Raw genomic sequence first — 19,842 nt, 5'->3', positions numbered from 1 at the left:
ATTTGGGTCCATTAAAGTATATTAGTATAAATAGGTCTACAATCTGTCAATCCCCATCTCCTCACGATATCAAGTGCATACTTCTTTTGTGAAATGACAATTTCTGATTTGGATTGAGCAAACTCTCTCACAAAAAGGCCTTAGTCGTCCAAAATCCTTAGTCTGAAAGTGCTGAAAACTGTGATTTTTCAACTTGGTAGTTCTCTTCATCATTACATGTGATGACTATGTCATCAACGTAAACTACCCCGTACATGCACAAACTTGGAGCAGAGTGACAATATGACAAAGAATGATCAGCTTCACCCTCAGGCCTCAACCATGCTAAATTCCTGAATAACAATCCTAAATTTTTCGAACCATGCTCGAGGAGACTACTTCTGATCATAAAGTGATCGTTGTAGTTTTAATACCATGTTACTAGACTCCCTTGAGCAACACAACCTCGTGGTTGCTCCATAGATACCTCATATTCGAGATCCCCATAAAGAAAAACATTTTTAATATCCAACAGGTAAAGGCCAATGGTGAACACCAACCATGATAAAAGGAGACAAACAGAAGCAATCTAAGCCATAGGATAGAAGTATTACCGTAGTCAAGACCAAAAATTTGTTTATAACCCTCGATGGCTAGTCGTGCCTTTAAGCAATCAAATTTGTCCATCAAGGCCAACCTTCTCCATATGTACCCAACGACAACTAACTGTAGACTTACTTGAAGATAGATGAACAAGCTCTCAAGCACCACTAGAGTATACTACAGACATGTCAATCATAGCTTGTTGCCAGCCCGGATGAGTAAGAGCTTCACCTATAGTCTTAGGAATAGAAAAAGATGATAAGATCTTACAATGGTAGAATGAGCCGGCGGCAAACGATGATAGTTCGAACATGTACAGATAGGATGAGGGTTACAAGTAGAACAAATACCTTTCCTAGTGGCAATTGGAGAACACTGATACCATGTGAAGAGGAAGAGAAATAAGAGAGAATACGGCTTGATTATTCCCTCAAGCTATTGGGTTAAATAACTATATGTACATGCTCTAAAAAGGAAATGTGAAAAAAAACTTTATAGATGGAAGACTCAGTATTTGTCTATGGGTGGTAGATTGACTTTAATCAATTCAGTTCTTGATGCACTTCCAACATACATGATGTCTCTGTTCCCCATTCCAACAGGGATCATCAACCGGTTGGATAGCATCACGAGAAATGTTTTGTGGCATGGGAACAAAGAAAAGAAGGGTTACCACTTGGTTAAGTGGAAAACACTTACTTGTGGCAAGAGATATGGAGGTTTGCGAATCAAGAATTTGAAGATTCAAAGTAAAGCTCTCAGAATGAAATGGTTTTGGAAGTTCACCAATGAGAATCAGCTATTGTGGGGCAATGTTATTAGAGCCAAGTATGAACAAGAAAGATAACTGGATGACTAAGGAAGTCACAACACCATATGGGGTGAGTCTATGGAGATCTATTAGAGTACTGTGGAGTGAGTTGAGGGCCAATTCCAAGATCAAAGTGCTTGATGGAAGAAAAACTAGCTTCTGGAAGGACAATTAGCATGAGATGGGCAGTTTGGAATTGGCTTTCCCAGACATCTTCAGTATAGTGCTCTACCAACAAAGGCATATAGCAGAAATGTGGACATCTCGAGGCTGGAGCATCATTTTTAGAAGACAAATCAATGACTGGGAAATACAAAGAGAGGCTGACTTCTTCAGTACAATAGAGCAGTTTGGTGGACTACAGACAGTCAATGATGTCCTATGGTGGCAAGGCAATAGCAGGGGAATATTCAAGGTCAATGCAGCTTACAAAAAGATGAATCACTCTAACCAGCAGATAGCCAACTGGCCTTGGAAACACATCTGGAAAACTAAAATTCCCCACAAAGTTGCATGTTTTGTGTGGTTACTTGCTAAAGAAGCAACTCTTACACAAGACAATGTGACGAAATGAGGACTTCCTTTATGTTTTCCAGATGCTTTTTATGTGGAGAAACAGCAGAGACAGTTAACCATCTCTTCCTTCATTGCAAGTTTACAACTCAACTGGGGAGAATTATTCTAAACCTCAAAGGAATCTCTTGGACCATGCCTGGAAAGGTCACAGATGCTCTCAAAAGTTGTGAGGAAGGCTTACAGGCAAAGGACATGAGCAGATGGAGAAATGTCCCTGCCTGCATTTAGTGGACAATTTGGAAGGAGAGAAATTCCAGATGTTTTGAGAATGTGGAGAATGGGTTGCAGAAGATTAAGCTAAACTTTATCTTGCTTTTTTGTGTTTGGTGCAATAAGATCTACTCAAATGATACTGTCTCCATAATTGATGTTTTAGATTCAATATAGAAATAGGACAGTAAGATTCAGAGTTTGTTGTAAATATGGTTTCAGTACTATCTAAGTACTGTTTTGCTACATTTGAAATATAAAGATATAGTTACCAGTTTTTTTTTTTTTTAAAAGAAAAAAAAGGGAAAGAAAATCACCATATAATTACAATAGGAGTAAGTCAAACTATCTACTAAATTTACACTATTCTAGAATATTCACGGGATCCTAACACTAAGTTTTGGTTTTCATGATTACTTTGATCTTTCCTAATAAATGCTTCGTACGAAACATCTTCTGTTGGAGTTCTTAGGCTAAATAATGAAAGTTTAGATATAGAGAACTACTTTTTTTTTTTTTTTTGAACAAGGACTTACATGAAGAGTAGTGGTGTTTTCAGTTTCATCCTTCTAGATTGTCCATGGTATTTTCTCTTATGTATTACATTTGGTCGATATCTAGCTCTCAAAATTGCTGATTACGAAAGTTGACGATATATTTACTCTCTCCCGTGATTCAGATTCTTGAAGCTCCAAATGAAGAAGAAGTCTCTCTCCTTCTTGAATTGTTTGGGTGAGTTTATTTGGTATCACTGGCCATGAGTTTGTGCTTTACTAACTTTAGTATTCAGTATGTTCTGGCTTATGTTGTATCTGTTGAGCAGGCATTGATTGTCATGATATTATGATGCAAGATTAAGAACGAAAATAGAATTAAAATGCAAGAAAAGAAAAGGATAGATAATTTGACACAACTTAAGACCTAATTTAGCAACCAAAGTTATAGAAAACTAAGACCTCTAAATTAAGAACAAAAGAGACCAAATTCTTAGGATGACCAAGAGGGATTTGGAATCCCTGATAACCAATCCTCTCAACAAGAATTCAATCCAAGGCTAAACAAGCTCTCACACTCAAAGTGTTTACAATCTCAAAATATCAATAATCAAAATAGTCTGAGTCTTCCAAATGAAAGAAAATTACTATTAATACTAAAGCTCAAAAGAAGACAACTACATTATTACAACTTTTACCCTTAATGAAGTAAGGGCCTTGTTTGGGTATCTTCTTTTGGGAACAAAGCTTGAATTTGCAAATCTTCAAGTAATAGCCACATTGCAAGCATGACCATCTTCAACCCACTTCTCCAAACCATCCTCCCATGCTATCATGAACACTTGAAATCCCCGGGAAGGTGCTAGAGTGTATTCAAGTATGTCCCTCCTCATGAACAATGCTTGCATAGCTTGAAGTTCCCTCGCTTGGCTCCTTGTAAAAGGTCTTGATGCCACTCGAATTGTATCATTCTCCCCTTCTTGAAGAGAATTTGTCCTCAAATTTAAGGGATCATCATGTTGCACCACCATAGGAGAGAGATCACACACATTGAAGGTGTTATGAACTTGGTATTCGGGTGGAAGATTAATTTTGTATGCATTATCATTGAGTCGTTCAAGTACTTCAAATGGACCATTTCCTCTAGGCATCAACTTGGTCTTTCTTTTGTTGGGAAACCTCTCTTTCCGGAAATGTACCCAAATCCAATCACCCGGTTCAAGCACAACTCGTTTGCGGCCCTTGTTTGCTCTCTTGGCCGTTTCTTGATTCTTTTTCTCAAGGTGAAGCCTCACCTTCTCATGCAACTTCTTCATGGCCTCGGCTCGTTTGTTGCCATCTAAACTCAACACAACATCTTGAGACAAAGGGGTTAGATCTAAAGGGGTTAGGGGGTTAAAACCATAAACCACTTCAAAAGGTGACATGCCAATAGTGCTATGAATGACTCTATTGTAAGCAAATTCAACCAAAGGCAATTGATCTTCCCAAGATGCTAGTTTCCCCTTAACCATGGCCCTAAGCATAGAACCTAAGGTCCTATTGACAACTTCGGTTTGGCCATCGGTTTGTGGGTGACAAGAGGTAGAAAACAACAATTTAGTACCAAGTCGTCCCCACAATTCTTTCCAAAAGTGGCTAAGGAATTTGGGATCCCTATCGCTCACAATGGTTTTGGGAATACCATGCAACTTTACCACATGTTCAATAAACAAAGATGCAACATGAGGGGCATCATCAACTTTATGACAAGCAATGAAATGAGCCATTTTAGAAAATCGATCAACCACTACAAAGATGCTATCTTTACCCCTTTTGGTTCTAGGCAAACCCAACACAAAATCCATCGAAATATCAACCTAAGGTTGTTGAGGGGTGGGAAGAGGGGTATACAAACCATGGGGAAGGAGTCTAGACTTGGCGCCACGACACTCAATGCATTGGCCAATTGATACAATATCGGATACGCAGAAACGAGAAATTAAGAAGATAAACAAAAGGAAAAGAAAAGATAGATAATTTGACATAACTTAAGATTCAATTTAGCAACCAAAGTTATATAAAACTAAGACCTCTAAATTATCATCAAAAGAAACACCAAATTCTTAAGTTGACCTCAAGGGAATTGAATTCCTAAGCAACCAACCTCTCAACAACACAAGAATCAACAAGAGCCTACCAAAGGCCTCTCACAAGTTTCTCTCTCTAGAGATAACCCTAAAACACTCAAAATATTCATAATTCATCAAAAGCTCCCTATTGAAATGTTTAGTCTACTATTTATACTAAGAAAATAAGGAAGACAACTAGCTCTATTACAATTATACCCTTAATGAAGTAAGGGCCTTGTTTGGATGTCTTCCACGGAAGTGAAACTTGAAAAGACTTGTATTTAAGTACTAGCCCTTTTTGCATGCATAGCCTCCTTCTCCAAATAGCCTCTCAAGCTATCTTCCATATCTTGAATGTGACGTTCTTGAAGCCTTCCATCCAAGCTATCTCCCATATCTTGAAAGCCATCCTATGTGGACCTCCTATGATCTTCAAAGACTCCATCTTCATGAAGCTCGATGGAGTTGGTCTTGTATCATTCTCCCCTTCTTGAAAAGGATTCGTCCTCGAATCTAAACCTTGCAAAACCATAAAGGAGACAAACAAAAACCAAGTCCTCAAAGGAGGAGGGTTAGTGTTAGGGTGGACTAACCTACCACCATGCCAAGTAAGCACAAATTTGTGATATAGCCAAGTATCAACCATTTTCAAGCAAAATAAGCTCTCAAGTAGAGCACTAAGAACTTGGCTAACCAAAAGATTAAGAAATGAGGATATTCTAAAAGAGCCAAGGGTGTCAAGACACCAAGTTGGCAGGACATACAAATGATCCTCAATTGCAAAATGATACCATTCACACCAAGTTAGGACTTCACCGGGGTCAAAGGGAAAAGATACCCACATATCACGGGCAAGGTAACAACTGAGTACCCCAATAGGACCCCGCCCTCCATAAGATGCACTCCCAAAAAGATCATGAATGTCATCATATGCAAAAAGATAATAAAGAAAGGTGTCACGCAAAATAACTTCATCTAGGGTGTCCTCAAATGTAGTTTCACTATTAAACTCGAGCATGGTCAATCATACTACTACTATTCGGAACACCCAAGGAAGAATTAGCAATTTTTAGACAAGTTTCACCTTCCTTTTGAACACTTCCCTTCCCAATAAGTGGATCACGATTCCTCAAGGGAGGATCTCCATCATAGGGAGGAGTGTTATCATCCCATAGTGGATTTTCAAATACCATGTAGTCACCAAAAGTGGCCACACTTTCAACGCTACAAAACATCCCACTAGGTACTTCACTCTCAATAGTCATGTCATCCTCAAATAAAACATTATCCTTTACAAAAGAGTAATCCATGAATAATGAGGAGTCAAAGCATGTCATTTCACTCTCAAAAGAACCAATGTCATCTTTCAATGCATTTTCGCTCACATGACTATCTACATGACACACATCACCACTACAAATTGGAGTCTTATCACATGACAGTAAAGTATGATCAAGAGACTCATTTTGACATGAAACAAGTAAGGGTGAGATGTCACATTCTTTCAATTGACCAACTATATCAACATTATCACTAACTAGAGGTACATTAAACACATCACAAGGATCCTCAAGTAGTGAATTATCATTACAAGCAAGTTGATCAACATAAGTTTCAACACTAGTTGGTAGTATGTCAAACTCGCAAGAATTACTAACATGATGATCACATGACATTGTACTACCATTTAATTCACAAGTGCCAACACTAGGTGGACACAAATCGATCTTGCAAGAAGAATCAATTTGGTTATCTAAAGGATCAACTAGTGTTTGAGCACCCGCCTTCGATAATGCACTATCATTCAAAGCACAAGTGTCAACACTAGGTGGACACAAATCGACCTCGCAAGAAGGATCAATTCGGTCATCAATAGGATCAACTAGTGTAGGGACACTTTCAACAATGACATTATCAAGACATGGCAAGGATTCACTAGGCTCAATGCAAGGTAAACTAACTTTCATACTCAAATTGGCATTAAGATCACTCAACAAAGTAAGAGTATTAGGAGAAGTTATTTTACCTTGATTCTCATGTACGGGATCTTCCTTGCCTTGAGACACCAAAGGGAAGCTCATTTGACCACGTGAATTAATGGTCTTGTCCGCCGTTCCTCCTTTCAACCACTTCCTTTTCAATGCCGCCCAAATCTCACTTGGGGTTTCTATAGGTGAGGGAATATGTTGAATTTGTGGCATCTCACAAGAGGGACTTTGCTTCTTCCCTTTTGACTTTTTCTCTTGGGAAGTGGTTTTGCTCCTATAACCGTTTTCATGTGGTTCGGGATAATGGCCTCTCAAGCTCTCTTTCATTGCATCCTAAGTAGTGATTGGATCTCCCCTCTTGTACGCCCAATAGTGTGCAAGCTTCTTTTCAAAAGTCCCAACAGCCAATTTCATCTTCCTTTCTTGGGAATAAGGGTAACTAGCAAAGATTTCTTCCATCATGAACTCCCATTTCACATACTCTTCTCCACTAGCTTCCATAATCAGGATAGGCCATCTCACATTGGGCTCTTGCACTTTTATACTTGGAGTCGTTCTACGAAGTACGTATGGAAATAGAGGTTTCCTCCTTTCATCCACGACATACTTATGCCACTCTTGCTCATATGGGATCTCATGCCTTTGAAACCAAGGGTCACCTAAACATACGTGACAAGTATCCATTGGAAGCACATCACACCAAAGCTCCTCTTGGTACTCACCAAGTGAAATGAATACCATCACTCTCTTATCAACCCAATACCCTCCCTCGTCATAGTAAGGATTTCGCCTAATCACACAAGGTAGCCTTAACTCTTCAACCGCACGAGGGGTGATGAAATTGGTGTAACAATCATCATCAAGCACAAGGATTCCCTCTCTACCACAAAGGTTTACCTTGGTCTCCATGAATCGCCTCTTTGGAACCACTTTCTTTTGCATATGACGACTCCAACTCGTACTCATATTCCCACGCATGCCACTTTGCTTCGGATAGGAAGTACTACAAGAAGAAGCATATGCAAGCACAAGGATTCCTTCCATAATCAACATTAGCACTTCCACTATCAACATTAGCACTTCCACTATCAACATTAGCACTTCCACTACCTCCGTAGACATACCCTTCACAAGTCTTATTTGTATTAGGATTTTCCCCATAAGACCCATAAGACACGTGTGAAGGAGAGTCATATCCCGAGTCGTCTTCATTATCATGATGTATAGCACAAGAACCTTCACCTTCATCATGTGAATCATAACAAGTTTCTTCTTCATCCCCATCTTCCTCATGAGACACATGAGTACCGCTCTCTTCATATTCTCCTTCAAAATGGTAATTCTCTCCTCGAACTTCCTATGATCACCATTCCCCATATAGCCCTCATATTCCCCATCGTCACATCCTTGGTAGCTCCCATAGTCCTCCCCTTCGTAACTACAACCATCATCGTCATAACAATCATAATCGCCACCACATGAATCGGAATCCATGGAGAAGTACCTGCAAAGAACACTTAGCAAACACGTTAGTAGTAAAGAAACCTCACCACACTCGTGTTTACACTCGTTTGTGCTTGGCTAGCACCACTCAAATGAACTCACACACTTTTGCCTTTTACCACTCAAATGGATTGGCCGATGTTGATTCTCGATTGGATTCGGTTGCTTGCAAGGTGCACAATTGTTACTTGAGGTTGGAATGGATTCTTGTTAGACTCGAAGAAAGACGGACGACACAATTCAATCTAACGGACTTGAACCAAGAAATTAACAACGAAGCAAAAACGAAGAAAAGCACGAAAGAATTGGCACGAAAGAAATGCGAACACAAGAACTAGTAAACACAGGTAGGAACAACTACTAAATGGCTACTAGTTGAGAGACAAGAAAATGGAATGCAAAAATCGGGAAATAAATAAAATTTCGAGCCCGGTAGGTGATAATTTGAAAACGCGGTCTTGAAGCCTAATTGATCCAAGGTATCAATTTGAAGTAACGAAAATTTAAAAATTCTATACTTTTTTTTTTTTTTTTTGTTCCTTTCCTAAGAAATAAGGAGACAAACAACCAACCAAGGATCAAGGGAAATTTTTGGAAAAGAAGTGAAGGAATTGAATCAAATGTACCTTTTCGTTGTTGGAATTTACGGTCTGAACTGAGGTAGTTATACGGTCCGTATGTTTTTGACGGACCGTAGATGTAGTCCGTAAATGAGGAACATAATCTACGAATTTGGACTTCAGATTTACGGAAAGGACTTCTTCAATTATACGGTCCGTATAAAATGTACGGTCCGTATATGGTCACCGTAAATCAGCAACAGTAGCATAGCAAATTTCACTCCAATCTACGGTTGGGAACTGCTCTCAAATCTACGGACCGTATCTTATTTACGGTCCATATATAGTAACCGTATATCTCCAACAGTGTTCAACTTTTCCAAGCTTCAATTTGACGGACTGAATTGACGGTTCGTACTTCTTTTGCGGTCCGTGAATTTAGACCATATCTTTGCTTCAGTGACGACGTATAGCACGTGATTTCTTGGATCTTGGGCTGGGTTTGTTGACTTTTTTTGACACAATGGACCCACTCAACCTAGGACCATTCCATTTGGGGCTAAAAAAACACTTTTCCAAAACTTGGCTATAAACTTTTGGATCTAACTTTTCTTTTGAGTCTTCTTCTCCACTTGAATCTATGAAGATAGCTCAAGAACACATGAACATTCAAATTTCTAGCTACCTTCAAATCAACTCATTTTACCCCCAAATTTCGGATTTAGGCTCCCTTAACCTAGTAGAACAAAGCCCAATGGTTATCAACTCCCAATTTCGTCACAAATCAAAACCCACAAAGTTGTTCTTCAACTTTTTCTAAAGCTTCAACCCAACAATGGTAGATTCTTCAATATTGACTTGAATGACACGAAATTTGAATATTTGAAACCCTAACGTACTAAGGAACAAGAATCTAATAACAAAACAACAAAACAAACACAAAATGTTTTGGGGTTTTTGGAGGAAAATTTCCAGATTTTTTTTTTAGCAACAAACCCTAGGCTAGATTTGATAGAACAAATCTAATCCAAGCTCTGATACCAATTGATGCAAGATTAAGAACGAAAATAGAATTAAAATGCAAGAAAAGAAAAGGATAGATAATTTGACACAACTTAAGACCTAATTTAGCAACCAAAGTTATAGAAAACTAAGACCTCTAAATTAAGAACAAAAGAGACACCAAATTCTTAGGATGACCAAGAGGGATTTGGAATCCCTAATAACCAATCCTCTTAACAAGAATTCAATCCAAGGCTAAACAAGCTCTCACACTCAAAGTGTTTACAATCTCAAAATATCAATAATCAAAATAGTCTAAGTCTTCCAAATGAAAGAAAACTACTATTAATACTAAAGCTCAAAAGAAGACAACTACATTATTACACTTTTACCCTTGATGAAGTAAAGGCCTTGTTTGGGTGTCTTCTTTTGGGAACAAAGCTTGAATTTGCAAATCTTCAAGTAATAGCCACATTGCAAGCATGACCATCTTCAACCCACTTCTCCAAACCATCCTTCCATGCTATCATGAACATTTGAAATCCCCGGGAAGGTGCTAGAGTGTATTCAAGTATGTCCCTCCTCATGAACAATGCTTGCATAGCTTGAAGTTCCCTCACTTGGCTCCTTGTAAAAGGTCTTGATGCCACTCGAATTGTATCATATTAACTCAATGTTGTCAAAGGCGCGCTTAAAGCGCGCTTAAGCCCTGATGCGAGGCTCAAAACATGTTGACTGCTTCACCTCGATTTATTTGCGCTTCAGTATCATCATCAAGGCTCTAAGACATACTTTTCCTTGCCAATGAGCCCCTTTTGAAGGGATGACACTAGATAATTTATATTTCACTTTATCGTAATGTTTTTACAATTTCTTTGTCCATATATTTGTTATTCATGCTTATTATTATTAGTCTTGGAATAAACCATTGCGCCTTTTTTCAGTGAAGTCCCCGCTTTATTTGCGCTTTGCGCTTAAAGCCCCAGCTGACCAAAGAGGTTTTTTGCGCTTTTCGCTTTTGATAACACTGTATTAACTGCATTTGGTTACTTGCAGATTGTGTCTCACTGGAGGAAAAGAGGTGCACTATGCAATAGTCAGCAGTATCCAGGATCTGGCAAAAGCTTTCTCAAGCTACCAAGATGAAGTATTGGTAAAGTCAAACTGTCCTTTCTATCTTTTATAAATATAAATATAAATATACAACCGTCCTTTTTTTTAATGGACAACCGTAATTGAAACTCTATGTACTTTTGTTACTCTATTTGATTATGTTACTTTGATGTCACAATCATTTGATGAAGTGGTGGGCCTTCATATCCATTCAATAGTTTTCACTACAGGACTATGTTTTGCTGAGGCTGAAAATTGTTGAGAAGTTCAATTTTGAGACATCTTTTATATAATAATTTTAAAATTTTAATTGTTGGTCAACTAAACTATTTTTTTTTTTTTTTGATTCAAGTAGAAGATTTCACTGATAATAACTAGGCCAACTTGGCCGTATACAAGATGTATACCAGAAAAGGAGAAACCTACAAAAGATGGTTCTCTCCAAAAGCTCCTTTATACAAATAGGAATAATGGGTGCACCAAAAGAAAATGAGGGACCTCAATTGAGTAAATCTCAGCTAAACCCCTTCAAAAGCTCTCCTATTTTTCTCTTTCCAAATGACCCACATTAAACCAAAAGGAGTAACATTCCAAGCCTTGTGCCTTCTTCTCCTCGCTCCACTCTTTCAACTGAACATCAACTCTTTCACGGATCTTGGTGTCACCCAAGAAACGCCAAACCATCTAAAAGTATCTCCCCATAACCTTGTGGTTAATTTGCAATGTAACAGAATGTGATCCACGTTCTCAGTCGTCTCCATACAAAGGAAACACCAGCTCTAGCAAACAACCTTTCGTTTCCTAAGATTCTCCGCTGTCAAAATCACCCCTCTAGTAGCTAACCATGCGAAGAAGCACACCTTCATCGGCACCGTAGGTATCCAGACCGCAATATAAGGAAAACCATCCTCCGTCCTAACCAGGAGCTTCTCATAAAAGGACTTAACAGGGGACACTTTGTTATTCCCCAACTCTCAACTCAAAGCATCGGGTCTGTCGACTGGCTCGCATTGCTTTTGAAGCAAGACTAGCAATCTCTGAAGCTCAATCACCTCCCAATCCTGGAAATTTCTCCAAGACCTCAAATCCCAGAAAGTCCCACCCCTCCCACCCCCTTATGTCCCCCTAACTTGCTGAACATACAATTCCCACCCCCTAGAGTAAACAGGGTGGGGGAATTTGATTTGGACTTTGGAGGAGTATATGGTCTTGTGGGGGAGGGGTTGAACACATTTTTTTGGGAAGAGCTGGTGGAGGTTTTGGGGAAGAGGATATTCTATGCGTTAGGAGGGGATTTTTATACCAGTAGATTCTTGGAGGAAAGGTGTATTTTTTCACTTGGTTAGCAGTTAGTGGGGTCTTGATGATCGAGAATTTAAGGAAGAGAAAGCTCACTTATGTCAGGTGGTGTTTTATGTGAAAGGGCTTGGGTGAAGATGTTGGCCATATTCTTTTTCATTGCCGGGTTATCTCGAGATTATGGTGGGAAATTTTAATATTGATTGGAGTGCAATGGATGATGCCAAGCAATGTTGTCCAGCTGGAATTGTGGCAGATAGAGGAAAAGGCATAGGGCTTGACATGTAGCTCCATTAGCACTTATGTGGGTTGTGTGGAGAAAGAAATAGGAGAGCTTTTGAAGGGGTGGTGATAAATTTAGTACAATTGAGGAGTAGCCTCTTTTTTCTTGTTACTTTTTGGTGCACTCATGAGATCCCTGTAGGTATAGAGGATCAGGTGGCTTCTGTGAAAAATCATGTGTTTTTTAGATTTTCCTACCTTTTGGTATACCTCTTGTGTACAGGCATTTGGTTTTGCCCAAACATCGATAAAATCATGTTACTTCATCAAAAGTTAACATATCTATTAACTTTAGGTCCATTTCACCAAATACTCGGCTTGTGGAAAAGGAAAATTCTGTCTCCTTGAAACCTCTGTTGTATTTTTTATTGATATATATGCCCCAAAATACTTATAAGACCTATTTGCGGAAGTCCTTGCTAATGGACCACTTTGTCTGATATGTTGTAGTTTCCCCAGGGGCTTGGTGTCTGAAGTTCATTACTTAGGATGCCTACATTCTTCACATCTTTGTTCATTCTGAATGTTATTATCTATATTCCATCTAGGCCAGTGAGATTCTTATGCTTTTCCATGTTCATTTGTATATTTCTGGCACACTTTCTGTCTGTTCCATTTGTGAATCAAAGTCTACAGGGGTGGGAACACTAGGAGAATCTTCAGACTTTGTCATACTTGTTGTACAATTTGCTTGTGCTCATGTGCAAATATTTCTTATGTGTTGTTGAGTATTGACCAATCTCAAGTAATTAATGTAGTTCTATTTGCTTCACTCCATTCCATTTCTCAAAAGCAAATTTTGCAGTTGTTTCCAGTGTCCGCTTTTGCCTAATCAATTTTGCTGACCTATTGAACTTTTTAGGCAAGTCCCCTCTATTATAACACAATAGTTACATCTCTACAAAAAAAATGTTATCTAAAAGACTAAATCTTGCTGTCATGACTTGCTATGCAAACATAATTTTCTCTTGGCAGGTAAAGCGAGATGAGCTGCTCCAGTTTGCAGAAAATGCTATCACTGGTTTGAAAATTAATGCTGATCTTGGGAGGTAATTTCTTGTTAGGACACTCCATGTTCTTGACATTTTTGGTGTATTTGATACTTGGCCGTGAGGAGCCAAATCTTTTTGAGACGAAGCTGCCATGTATTATGAGCTTTGATTCCAATTTGGTATCTTTATCCGATTAGTAAAGGGGGTTTTATTTAGGTCAGAGGGGAAGACTCGTGCTCACTTTTTTTTTTTTTTTTTTTTTTTTTTTTTGTGATTAAATATATCATCAGACAGTTGCCTAATGATGTTTTATTGATAGTAATGCAAAGAATCAAGGAATACAAAAATGTCTAAAGTTTGAACTAACTAGAATGAGAAAAAATAATCGTAAGCTAGAAACTATCAAATAAGCCATAATGTATCTAAACAGTGTAATTCTAAAGCTGTGAGTTCATCATCTGAAGGACAGCTTCTTATGTTTGTTCACCCAGCTTTCTGCCTGCATCCTCTTTCTTGGATCTCTTGGCAGCTAAATAAGATTAGAAGTATAAAAACCATCTGCATTTTCATCATCTTGCTATCTTCCTTGTTCTGATCCTGAAGTTTGGAATTTGACTCTTGTCCATATTAACTATTCTGCGAGCTTGTGAAGGCAGCTCCATGAAAGAATGAATCTTTATCATGTCTGGAGTTTCAAAAGCTAAGTTTGCCATGAAATCATCCAGCATATTAAGCCAACATATTAGCTTCTCTGCAAGTATGAATGATGTGAGCTTGACAGATCATCTTTGTAGCTTGTATCTCTTATATTATTTTCTGCAATAGTCCATAGAGAAAAAAAATAATATAATAAAAAACAAAGTCTAAGTTATTGCCTTTTGTTTTTGGTTCCCTTCCTTTTTCCCTTAATGCTGTCACGCGGTGCCTTCCTGAGATGTCTCGGAGGGGGGACATGAGGCTAAGTAATCGATGTCTGTACGGTTACCATCCGCCAACTGAAGGTCCCCTCCGTACGCCAGACTAGATTGTTAGTGCCGCATGAGAAAGCCAGTGTCAAAATCATAGTGAGCAATAAGAGAACTGGAAAGAGTGGCGAAAGCTTGTTTCTATTAATGAAAACAGCTTTTACAGAAAAGCAACACGACGTCGAAGGGGGAAAGACACCAATACAGAGAATTGAGTTTGCGTACTTGAAAACTTCGATTACTTGATCCCCCCTATTATGCTTTAAAAAGAAAAGCCAAAGTTGCAGGAAATGACATCAATAAGCTAAAAATGCATAATGGAAATACAGGAAGTAAAGCTACTTTGTATTTACTTGGAAAAGGACCTAGACTTATATAAAGGAATAGCTGGTCCACTGGGCAACACTTGGAGGGGCCGCATCCTCGTCTTTGGCTTCAGGGCCTTCACGCTGAGCTGGGCTTGGCTGCACAGAGGCTGCCTATGGGGCATCTGTTGCTGGCACCAACAACGTGCGCGTTGCAGGAGCTTCCTGCTGAGGGGTATTGTTTCTATTTTCCTGGCGTAGGTGCGGGCTATCGATGGGGCGACTTAGGCACAGACGTGCTTGTCACTTGGCGCAGTGAAGACCACGAGGCTATCCATGGTACTAGGCGCGGGGAGGCTTGCCAGGGCGCGACCAAAGGGTCATGGGGCTGGAAAGCAACCCACGACATTCTCCCTCACCTGATTTGGTGACGTCCTCGGCACCTTCCTTGTAAGATAGTCGTGCTTGAAGGATTTGAGGTCTTTCTCCTTTTCCCAAGTGTTCTCCTCTACATCACATTGTTGCCATTCACCCGGAACTCTTGATGGTCCTTCTTTGAGGCATGAAATCATTCAGTCATCAAGGATAGCTTCTACTACTTTCTTTCTGGCTGTATTGGTGAGTTGGCTTCTTGAAGGATCATCCTTGTCTTCCTAAAAAGGCTTCATCAAACTAACATGGAAAACATGATAAATTTTCCACCAAGCTGGGTTATCTACATGGCACGCCACTTCCCAATGCGTTTTTGTGTGGACAAAAGTCCAATGTTTATTTTGAAATAGGCAAGGGTCATGAGTCCCCGCAAACAGGTAGCGCTTTGGTATTTTCGCCTATCACTTTGTCCCAAACTTGATATTCCACAAAGCGGTGATTCTGATCAGCGTGCTTCATTCATCCGCTTTTGGGCCTTCTCCTGATAGTTCTGCACTATCTCTAGGTTCTGCTTTCATCCGTTTGAGAAGCTGGAAGCTCGAGGAGGTTTCGACACATTTGGGGCATCCACAGTATGCGGGAGGAGTGGTTGCTGCTCGTTAACAATTTCAAAAGAGGGCAGCTCAAGGAGATTTAGGACACTTCACATTCTTGACATTTTTGTGTATTTGATACTTGGCTATCAGGAGCCAAATATTTTTGAGAGGAAGCTGCCATGTATTATGATTTTTGATTACAATTTGGTACGTTTATGCGATTATTTAAGGGGGTCTTACTTAGGTGGGGGAGATATATGCTCATTTGCTCTTTATGATAGAGAAAATGATAATGTTGTTAAAAAACAAATATTCTAAGTCAATGCCTTTTTTCTTTTTGTTCCCTACTTTTTCCATTAATGCAAATGAAGACATAATTGTAGGCCTTCTGAGAGTGGAAAATGAAACCTGAATAATTAAACGTATTCTATTTTGCATTTGTTTTGGGGTAACTGGCCATATCAATACTTATACCAAATAAATGGCACTACCAGTGTTCAATTTGTGAATTATCCAAAAAGGAAAGGAAGTCTTCAACTTGTGAATGATTTGAGTAATTGTTATAGTCAAGTTCTTGAAACATGAGCAAGGACCTGTTTCATATATTTTCTGTTTTTCATTTGTTTGTGGTCTACTTATGTCCTAGAACTAGCGTACTTGAAATTCATAAGTGAAGCTCAGTTAAAAACCAAATTCTTGTTTAAGCTTTTTATAAGCATTGAATTGAATACATTGTGAAAAATGTTTAAACTTGTCAGGGAGAGGTTATAACTGACATTGTTGCCTCATTCGTCTTTCTGCATTGCAGAATTGATGCTGAAGTCTCCTCGTTGAAGAAAAAACTTGGTGAAATAAAAGCAGCGAAGGACCCAAATGATGAGGGTCATGAAGTGATGTCCCAAGAGACCGTTGCTTCAATAGAGGTGAACCTTATTGCTTACTTATCCACTTCTTTTTTTTTTTAAGAGGTGAACCTTATTGCTGTTCTGTTGTTTCCCTTTTCCTCCAACTGTATTTATGTGGCATAATCAATTTGAGCATGACATGGAGAAGTTAATGTGAATTCCAAGTTATTATAGTGGCATACTTTATAGAGAACTATCATCGTACAATTATTTGACATTGAATGGTTAAATGAGTTAACATAATTGAAACTTCTGACTAATGTATTTCAGAAATTTCTGCAAATCTTAAACTGTATTTGAAGAATATAACTGGACTGTATATTAAAATGACATGATTTTGAAGGAGAGGGAAGTACGCGATATTCAGGTATTCCTCTCCATTGCTGTAGTATACTTTATAAACAAGCTAATATTGTATAATTACTTGAAATTGATTTGTTAAATGAGTTTATAATATGAAACTTGTAATGTATTGTTACTTGGAGGATGTATTTCTTAAGTTTAGATAGGTTATCTTATCTTAATCTGTATTTGAAAAATGTAAATGGACTATATATGAAAATGACATGTTTGTAAGGAGAGGGAAGTATGCGATATCCAGGTGTTCCCCTCCATTGTTGTTCTGTTTCTTGCCAGTCTGTTAACACCCTGTTCACGAATATCATTCGTTTTTCAGATTTCTAAATATGGTCAAGTGACATTTTCTAAGGTGGTAAGGTAGATGCTTTACATCCATGAAATGTAAGATACGTGTATTGCATAACTCTATTTGACCTCACTTTCTAGTTTTCAGTTTTAACTCCTCAGGTTTCAGATTTAACTCTTTTTGAAATTGGTAACGACTTGTATTCACAGTAAAATTCAGCTTCAATTGAAGCTGAATTGTAATCTTTACAGCAAAAGTATAAGGAGCACCCAACAAAAACTTACACTTGTCCTATTAAATCTACCAGGTCTCCTATCTCCCCCCACAAATTTTGTTTACACCAAAAATAGAAGAGATTTAGACAATTCATCCTAATTTTCTGGATAGAGCTACTAGTGCCCTCAAAAATTCTAGCGTTCCTTTCCTTCCCTATTGTCCACCAAACACAAGCTGGGATGATCTGCCACTAGTCTTCTTCTCCACCTCTCTTCCCTACACTCTTCCAGCATCTGAGAAGCTCAACAGTAGTATTAGGCACAGTCCAATTGATACCAAGGATACAAAAGAACATGTTCCACAGATTTGTAGTTGTCTTGCAGTGTAAGAAAAGGTGCTTATTGGTTTCACCATCTTGACCACATAAGAAACATCGTGAGCAAATCTGAAAACCTCTTCTTTGTAATTTCTCGTGGGTTAGGCATGCCCTCCTCGCAACCAACCAAACAAAACAAGAGACCTTGAAAGGGGTTTTTACTTTCCAAATGAGCTTCCAGGGCCAAATCTCCATCAAGGTTGTACTATGGTTGAGGTTCCAGTAAACAGACTTAACAGAGAAAGTTCCTTTGTTGTTCAATTTCCATCTTAGTCTGTCAGGATAAACTGAAGTTCCTCCAAAGGAGGTTAAGAGTTGGAGCATATTGGTGAAGCTTTCAATTTCCCAATCATTGAGAGCTCTTCTGAAAATAAGATTCCATCCTTGAGGGCTCCAAACTTGACTGATTTGTGCTTGAGCTTGGAGGCTTATAGAGTATAAGTCAGGGAAAGTCGATTGAAGGTTGTTATGGCCAATCCAGTGATCTGCCCAAAAAGTAGTCTTTCTGCCATCGCCAACTATGATATCTACATTAGCCCAGAATTCATTCCAGTGGAACCTAATAGATTTCCATACACTAGTACCATAAGGGCCATTAACTTCTTTAGTAATCCATTGATCTAGCATCCCATATTTCTGGGAAATGAATCTTTTCCATAAAGCATTGTCCTCTGAAATGAATCTCCATAGCCATTTCTGCAACAAACTTTTGTTGTGCAACCCCAAGTTCTTAATGCCCAGCCCACTCTCCTTGTTCAAAATGATTTGAGTTCCATTTGACCAGGTTCTTGCATCTCCTTTCATCATCAACTTTATTACCTTGCCAAAGAAAGTCTCGTCTCAGTTTGTCAATCTTTTTTTCTACTCCTCTGGGGAGTGGGAAGAGAGACATCATGTATGTAGGGAGGGCATCCAAGACAGAATTAATGAGTGTAACTCTGCCACCCAAAGAGAGGTATTGGGTTTTCCACCTTGCCAGCTTCTTGTTACATCTCTCCAAAACTTCATCCCAGATTTTTTTGGATTTGTTTTTGGCACCTAGAGGCATCCCTAGGTACTTAGTGGGGAGGGAGTCCACTTGACAACCTAGGTTCCATGCTAGATTCTGAAGATCATCAACTTGATTAATTGGATAGAGTGAACTTTTGCTCCAGTTGACATGAAGACCAGACAAGGCTTCAAAAATGGTCAGGATTGCTCTGAGATGTCTGATCTGCTTCACTCAGCATCACAAAAAACTAGTGAATCGTCAGCATATAGTAGATGAGTGATCTCCAGATGGTTGCTAATGGTGGACTGAGAGTCGAAGCCCCTAATCCAACCATTAGATTTAGCTGTCCTTACCATATGATTAAGGCCTTCCATAGCAATCAAAAATAAGAAAGGTGACAATGGGTCACCCTGTCTGAGACCCCTTTGAGATTGAAAGAAACCTGCTGGACAACCACTTATCAGAACAGAAAATCTGACACTAGAGATGCAAAATTTGATCGAGTTTATCCACTTGTGCCCAAAGCCCATGTCTTCCAGGATCTTCAGCAGATAGCCCCAATTGAAATGGTCAAAAGCTTTTTCGATATCCAATTTACATAGAATTTCCGGCCTGCCTTGTTTGAATCTGGAGTCCACTAGCTCATTAGCTAGTAAGGCTGCATCCATAATCTGTCTCCCTTTCAAGAAGGCCATTTGGTGTTCATCGATCAACTTCCCCATGACTGTCTTCAGTCTTTCTGTGATGATTTTAGAGATGATCTTGTAAACTCCTCCGATAAGGCTTAGCTAGTAAGGCTGCATCCATAATCTATCTCCCTTTCAAGAAGGCCATTTGGTGTTCATCGATCAACTTCCCCATGATTCTTCAGTCTTTCAGATTTAACTCTTTTTTGCTCACTTTTTTGGGTTTTCAATGAAAAGATATACCCTCTAAAAAGAAGTTTT

The 19,842-nt window shown here is 38.9% G+C and overlaps 1 protein-coding gene across 1 annotated transcript in view; it reads left to right on the top strand.

Annotated features, from left to right (window-relative positions):
* Positions 1 to 19,842, top strand: part of LOC132606060 (uncharacterized) — a 38,519-nt gene that overhangs the window by 8,166 nt on the left and 10,511 nt on the right. Inside the window, exons 4-7 of the mRNA XM_060319372.1 lie at positions 2,859 to 2,911; positions 10,894 to 10,990; positions 13,507 to 13,580; positions 16,570 to 16,684. Coding sequence (XP_060175355.1) covers positions 2,859 to 2,911; positions 10,894 to 10,990; positions 13,507 to 13,580; positions 16,570 to 16,684 — 339 coding nt within the window. The remainder of the gene's footprint in view (positions 1 to 2,858; positions 2,912 to 10,893; positions 10,991 to 13,506; positions 13,581 to 16,569; positions 16,685 to 19,842) is intronic.

This window comes from Lycium barbarum, chromosome 8 (assembly GCF_019175385.1).
Source record: "Lycium barbarum isolate Lr01 chromosome 8, ASM1917538v2, whole genome shotgun sequence".
NCBI lineage: Eukaryota > Viridiplantae > Streptophyta > Magnoliopsida > Solanales > Solanaceae > Lycium > Lycium barbarum.
This window is presented reverse-complemented; position numbering and strand designations above follow the sequence as displayed.